At 36.4% G+C, this 7,914-nt stretch overlaps 1 protein-coding gene across 1 annotated transcript; it reads left to right on the forward strand.

Annotated features, from left to right (window-relative positions):
- The first annotated feature begins 6,021 nt into the window (after positions 1-6,021).
- On the forward strand, positions 6,022-6,654 carry LOC145643077 (uncharacterized). The gene has a single exon (XM_081694240.1). It carries the CDS (start codon positions 6,022-6,024, stop codon positions 6,652-6,654), a length of 633 nt encoding a protein of 210 aa, XP_081550366.1.
- The last annotated feature ends 1,260 nt before the right edge of the window (positions 6,655-7,914 follow it).

Genomic DNA, 7,914 nt, shown 5'->3' on the forward strand with positions numbered 1-7,914 from the left:
AGTGGCATAAATGACACTCATCATAAGTGGAAGAAGAAAAATGGGCCTCTCTTACAATGCTAGTTCGGTGAAGAAGGGATCCTCTGTTGCAATAGGGAATGGAAGAAACACCCTATTCTGGGATCATATTTAGGCATCAGATAAAGCTCTTTGTGATCTTGTCATTGCTCCAATTCTATAAAATATAGAGGGGGCAATTGTGGAAGACATGTGGAAAGTAGACTTGGGTTGGAAGTGTAGTTTATTTGCTAATCTCCTTCCTTCTTCGTGCTCATGCTTTAAAATAGATTGCAGCTCACAATATTGCTTGAGAATTTTGAGGTGTGTAATTTTCTCTATTGGAGGGGGTCAAATACAAGAAAGTTTTCCATTAAATATGCTATGCAATTAATGCAAAATGAGGATGATGTAGTTGTTGATCCTATGTGGCGCCTAACATGGTCATCTCCGATTCAGCAACGCATTAAGACTTTTCTTTAGATTTAGATAATTCTTCATGATCGTGTGTTGTTTAATGCCAATAAACTCAAAAGGCACCTGACAGACGATCCAAGGTGCACTCGCTGCTCACTTAGGATTGATGAAACACATACTTCTTCATCATCTCCTTTTCAACATGTCTAGCCTATAGGGATATATGGCACAAAATTGGTAGTTCTGCTCTCTATCCTTCCTTCCATGATAGTGTTCTCATGAATTGATTGACAAGCAGCTTGAAAGCTGAATGACTCATTTATACTAAGAAAAGTGGCCTACTTGTTTTGCTATTGCACAATGGTGGATTTGGAGGTGGCGTAACTATCATCTGTTTGGAATTGCTAATGAGATTCCAATAGAAACTTGCACTTTCATATGATATAAAGTAGAAGAAAGCTGGATTGCCCTCATGGAGACAGAACTTGGGAGTCTTCATTCTGCTAGATCTTCTAAGAAGAAAGAAATAATTCTGGTGAAATGGATTTATCAACCTATCAAATGGGTGGCCTTACACTCTGATGGTGCATACAAAAGAGCCACGAGTGATACTAGAGGGGGTAGAATCCTTAGAGACTTCTAAGGAAGTTTTAATAAAGCCTTCTCAACAAATTTTGGCTCATATACTGCATACAAAGCAGAATTGCCACTACTAAAATTCGGCCAAATTGCAACCGCCTTTAACGGTCACAAAAAATAGCAAAAACGGTCGCTAAGAATGACTGTGACCGTCAACGGTCGTAAAAGGGTGTCATTATTTACTTGGTCGCAAAAAAAGGTCAATTTTATTGCGGTCGTTTCCTTTATTTTCAACGACCGTTTTAACAACGGTCGCAAATATTATGATTTACGACTGGAATAGCAACGGTTGCAAAATTTACCATTTGCGACGGCTTAAGGCGGTCGCTAAAAATTAAAAAAAAAAGTCAAAACACCCAGCAGATCCAGCAGGCAGCAGCACCCTCAAGCCTCAACCACCTGTACCACCCATCGAAACCCATCATACATTCACACCCTAAACCCCCTGTACCACCACCACCGCCAACCGCCTTCCCTAAACCTCGTCAACCCACCACGACCTCCAATCGCCTTAATCCAAAAAACACCAAAAAATTAATCCCACAAATTAAACCAAAATTACCAGAAAATTAAACACCAGAAAATTAAACCCATAAAAAATATAACCCACAAAATTAAACCTAAAATAAAAGAAAATTAAACCCATAAAAATATAACCTACAAAAATATATCCACAAAATTAGTCACCAAAAATGAACCACAAAACAAACCCAAATTCAAAACGAAAATAAACCCAAACATAACAAATATCAAACCCAAAAAAAAAAAAAAAAAAAAAAAAACGAAATCGAAAATCAATCCCAAAATGAACAACAATCAAACAAAAAAAAATCAACATTCGTAGAAATTCGAACAAGAAATGCAAAACAAATTCGAAAAAAAAAAAATCAAACAAATAAGTATAAACACGATAACATACTTTAAACCCCAAATAGACTTCGAATTTCATCTCAAAATTGGTTTAGAAGGCCAAATTGGACCATAAAAAGTCTAGATCTAGGCTTTTCATGGTCCAATTTGAGCTTAAAAACCGTTAACATGTTCAACCATAAGATTATGAAGGTGGAGATCGTGGTGGTGGGCTAGTGATTATAATGGTGGAGGTCGTGGTGGTGACGCAGTTGAAGGTCGTGGTGGCTTAATGAAGAAAGGAGATGAAGAGATGAGAAAGAAAGAGGAGATGAAGAGAAAGGAGGGCGTGAGAATGGAAAAGGAAAGAGAAGATGGAGAAAACGAGGAGAGAGAAAAAGATAGGTTGGGGGTGAGAAAAACGGCTACTTCTAACAAATAATAGGGTTAGGGTGGGTTATGCACCACTTTTATACTCCATTTTATTAAAAAAAAATCATAAATCTGTTACGACCGCTCTTGGCGGTCGCAAATGGTCGCAAATTGCGACCGTCTCTATGACGGTCGTAATGGTTGCAATTTGCGACCGTTTCTATAACGGTCGTAATGGTTACAATTTGCGACTGTTTTTTACGGTCGCAATATAATTGTTTTTATTAAGAATTATATTTAACATGTATATTATTTTTAAATACTTTTGAGACCGTTAAATAGCCTAAAAACGGTCGCAAATCTACGACCGCCTTAAAAACGGTCGCTTATATTATATTTTGCGACCGTTTTAATGACGATCGTAAAAAAAACGATCGTAATTTGACCGAATTTTAGTAGTGTGCTAGCTTTTGAGTTGGGGCTGCAAATGGCAATCAACTTGGGTATCTCAAAGGTTGAAGTTGAAATGGACAACAAGGCGTGTGTTGAAGCTATTTTAGATGACCAATTAGGTGAATGCGTGCATATTCTTAATAATTGTCGTAGATTAGTTAACTCTTTTGGTATTCCTTTTCGTATTTTTCATTGTTATTGTGTCGGGAATAAAGTAGCGGATGTGTTAGCTAATTTAGGGGTTGCTCAATCAGAGGGGGCAATTTATTTTTAAGATCCTCCCTTTGAAATAAAAAACTTCCTTTGTGAGGACATAATAGGTGTGGCCTCGCCACGTTTTATTGCTTTTAGTTTGTTTGGGCTTGGCCCTCCTTTGCACCAAAAATAAATAAATAAAAATTATTAAAGGCAAATATTAGGAAACCACAAACTATTAACAGTCAAGGTAAACAACAAAACTTTGACTAAGTAAAACCCACTACGTTACATTACTTATAATGATTAAACTAATAATCCTAATATAAAATTAAGGTAACAATAACCATCATCAACTTGGAAGCACAAACCCGACATATAGTATGAATCAATGACATCGAATATTTAAATATATCCTATATCATCAAAAGGGATTATACACTTTGTATATAGTAAACCATATGTTACAAGAATTAACATCTGAGGCCAAAAATTAGTCAATAAGAATGTTACCATTAAGAAATTAAGAGATAGCTTAATTGGTACTCCTTGTATTCCTAATATATATATACTAGTTTTGTGCCCGTGCGATGTCCGGGTTTTTTTTTTTTTTGAATTTTAAAATAAATTGTTTAATCTACATGTCTAATTTTAAAAAAATTATTAATACAAAATTTGTTAGTAATTGACGTGTTTTTGTGACGATTTATTATCTAGTAGGCATATAATGACTAATAATAATGTTGGTGGAAATGTTTGATTTAATTACATTAAAAAAATTAAAAAATAGCAAAAATAAAATAAATTAAATAAATGTTCAAAATCCGTTGGGTTGACCCGAACCCAAAACTTTGGGCAAGGGTTGAACATTTGTTGACTCGTAACTTGAAGTGACCCAATCTGAGATGACTCATGATCTGACCCTAATTGACAGGTCTACATAATCTATTATGATATTAAAAATAAATTTATATGATAATTTTTTAGAATTAAAATTTAATAATTTTTTTTGAATAGAATTATAATTCAATTTGTACATTTGAAATATTGGTATTTTATCGAAAATAAAATTCTAAACGAACAATTTTATCCAAAAATTCTATCCAAATAGATTTCTAAACTAACTATTTTTTTTTATGTTGTGAAGTCTATTTAAATCTATCCAACGTGGCGCGACACTTGGCGAAAAATTAGAATGCCAAGTGTCGCTGCCTCGTGACCTGACTAAAAGTTTAGCTTTATATATATATATATATATATATATATATATATTGTCTTATTTGAACTTTCACGATCTCTAAGATGCATTGATAAACGTATATAACCATTTCTTTTATACATGTAAAAAATTATAACAACTTATTTTTAATAAAATATACAATAAGATGAATCTAATAGACACCTTAGAACTATATTATCTCTTTTAATTAATGATAAAAAATTATGATTAAAGTTATTGAAGTTTGACCTTATTGCAATGGGGAAAAATGACGACACAGGAAGTAACCGAGTAAGAGGTTCCCTCACATTTTTAAAAGATAATTGGATCAGTTCTGCGAATACATATATATAAAAATAAATAATACTCCACATTATCCATTGAAAATGTATCCAAAAACAACAATAATAACTAAAATGAATAAAAATAAAGTGCTTACATCAAGAGAATTATTGTTGTTTTCCAATAATAGTACCCCGTATGACTGATTCTACGGCTAAAGCTAGTTGACTTATCAAAATATTCCGATTTAGTTTAAGATCAACAAGTAATTTTAAACTTTAATTAATCCATTACATGGGGGCTGACATGACCCAAGTAGGCAAATAGGCCAAACACCCTAATAATATTTGTCTAATTTATTAAAGTCGTCTTTCCACATTATTATTATTTTTATCTAATTTTTCTATTATTATTATTATTATTATTATTATTATTATTGTATTATAATTATATCTCAAAAAGAAAAGTCATACAACCTACTATAAATTAGTGGAAAGTCGAGATACAATCTGGGCCCCCACTCCTCTAACTATAGCAAAGCCTAACCTAGTGAAGACATGAGTTGCACAACGAGCCCCAATGTCTTGCGTCGTCAAAAACCTCTGAATCCGCTTCAGCATCGCAACAACCTCCTTCTCTAATTCCCCAAGCGAAGAAAAGGAGAAGGGAATGAAACTATATCCAATCGCCCGACAACGAGCTTCATACTTAACCCGCTTCCGATGAGCCGCATCTGCCATAACCCGTCTAGGAACGAAAGATAGCGCTGTCTGTGTCAAAGGAGAAGACCCTGTGAAGTGGACAAATACATCACGACCACGATCCCATGAATAAAGTAACACATCGTCAGGTCTGAGGGCCCCGTCATTCCCTCCCGACAATCCTATGTCAACCTCATTTCTAGTTGTAATCCCTGATCGATAGCAAATATCAACAAGGGTATTTCGAACAAAATTATGCCGATGTTTAATGCCCACAATACCAGCACACGACACCGTGTGATCGCCGAAAATAGCCCCAGCATAAACCCTTAAACAAGCAGAGTATGGCGTCGAGACAGAGAATAAAGGAACACCCAAGCGGTAGTACAACTAGAAAACCATAGCCAATGACCTTGCAATGCGCCCCATACTTATCCCGCTTCCGCTCAGCCACAACTGGAAAAATCATTATCTCTGTTGCCGGGGATCGAACTCGGGTCTCCTGGGTGAAAGCCAAATATCATAACTGTTGGACGACAAGGGATTATAATTACTACCTCCGGATCATATTATATGCAACTTTGGAATTTTTTATATCTCACAAATAATACTCCAAAGTTGCATATAATACGATCCGGATGTAGTATTATTATTAGTAGTAGTGACAACATTGTATTTGATAAATTTGATCTTCACATCCAAAAACACAAATAGTCGTAGAAAAATTCATTACACGATATCAACACGTTAACCTTCATTGTCAAAAAAATGATATAAACTCGTAACACTTGTTCTTGGTGTTTATTACAATTCAGAATTTTATTATATTTTTTGTGTACAAAAACATTACATCTGAAATTCATCCAAAAAAAAACCAAAACAAAACCCTGAAATACAATGGATCCAGAGTTGAAAGAAGCCGCATGCTCGGGAAACGTTGATTTCCTGAGAAGTGCTGTTGGCTTAAAACCAATTAACTACTTGCTTAAGAAACTTTCACCAATGGATGAAAATATTTTCCACCTCGCGACACGGTGTGAGCAATCGGGATTTCTCGAAGTAGCTACGAAAATATTACCGGTACAGGTGCAACAAGAACTCCTCTCTCAGAAAGACAAGAATGGTTGTACACCTCTTCATACGGCCGCTGGGCTGAAGCAATCGAGGCAAATCAGCCTTGAAATGTTGAAGCTAATCCTTGGGTTTTACAAATCAGGGGTGCCGGTTATTGATAAACCATGGTTAGAGCATAACCAGAATGGTTATACGCCGTTACACTTGGCTATTGAGGTCGTTAATGAAGAGAGTGCAATGGAGATATTGTCGATGGATATGGAGTCGCTCTGCATGATGGTAGACAAGAAGGAAAACGACAGCCCACTTTTCCTTGCTGTCAAAAATGGGTGCAATAAGGTTGCTGAGAAGATATTGCTGTCATCCTACTCTTATAGTCTTCGTGGGAAAGATGGTTCCACTCCCCTTCATTTTGCACCAAATTCTTCAGGTATGTCTGAATTTCTTGGCTTTTAGTTCTCGCTTGTTTGATTGATTGTTTGACTATCTTTCATCTTTAACTAAGGTTAATGAACATTTGACAAAGAGACAGATTGAATGTAGTAAGTTTTCATAAATTAATGATTTTCTACTAATCTTCTTAAAGCTCCAATCCATATTCGGTAAAGTGAACATTTATATATGTAAATAATACCGTGGGATTAGTAAGGAAGAAAAATTTAGTACAGACATAAGCTTAGACTGGTCCAACTTGTAGAAAAAATACCTGTTGAAATCAAGAACAAACTGTTATAACTAATCAAGATCCGACCTCCTTCTGTTGTGCCGTGGTTTGGAACCAACTAACTTAGAAGCGAAATACGTCGCCACCGGTACAGATCTCCTAGTGACGCACGCCCCCCAAGTTTTACACAACGACCTACGTAATCCGTGTACCCGAACTCGAAGGTTGGAATTGCTCAAGCTAAGAGCTGTTTAGATCTCAAAAGGGTAGGTTTGTGTTTGTATGGTTTTATTTTCCAATCATGAAAATAACGTACATTGATTTTTGGGGTATAAGGGTATTTATATGAGAATAGAGAAGTAAAGAATAAGCCAAGAAATTAGGTCTTTTAGTCCACGAAGCCCACCGCCCAAAAGCAAACCGAGCAACTGAGCAACTAAGGCAGCGAGCTTTAGCTCGCTGATGAGCGAGCTACCGCTCGCCTAGCCGCAAGCAACAGAGGCAGCGAACTAGCGCGCGAGCTATCGCTCAAGCTCTCGCTTGCCCCTGTCGTAACCAAATGGCCATCAAGTTATAGCTCTCTCGTACCCGAGCTATAGCTCGACCTTGCTGCGACCAACAAACAGCAGCGAGCTATAGCTCTCTCTTACCCGAGCTATAGCTCGGCCTTGCCAAAGCTCTCTGTCATTGATAGAGATATAGCTCCTTCGTTAGATCTTTAGCTTGCATATGACGACGATAGAAGGCTTGAGTTCCGATTTGCATTACAAATATACTAACTCCAACAATCCCCCACTAATGCTAAACGGACTTGAGATCTGAACGGTAAATGAAAGTCTTAGTACGTAAATGCTAGTATCCAAAGATTTTAACTAACACATTAGTGCACAAAGTGTTCAACACTTCCCTAGTGAGTATCCTAAGATTTTAACTCCTAGGAGCGAGGAAGGGACCTTGTAAACACATACCTTGACTTTATAGCTTAAGCAACTCCGCAAATATAATCTTGGCTACACTTGGGATCTCATGAGTACTTCAGAAGGATCACGCCC

The sequence above is a fragment of the Chenopodium album genome, chromosome 8, assembly GCF_948465745.1.
Source record: "Chenopodium album chromosome 8, dcCheAlbu1.1, whole genome shotgun sequence".
Classification (NCBI taxonomy): domain Eukaryota; kingdom Viridiplantae; phylum Streptophyta; class Magnoliopsida; order Caryophyllales; family Amaranthaceae; genus Chenopodium; species Chenopodium album.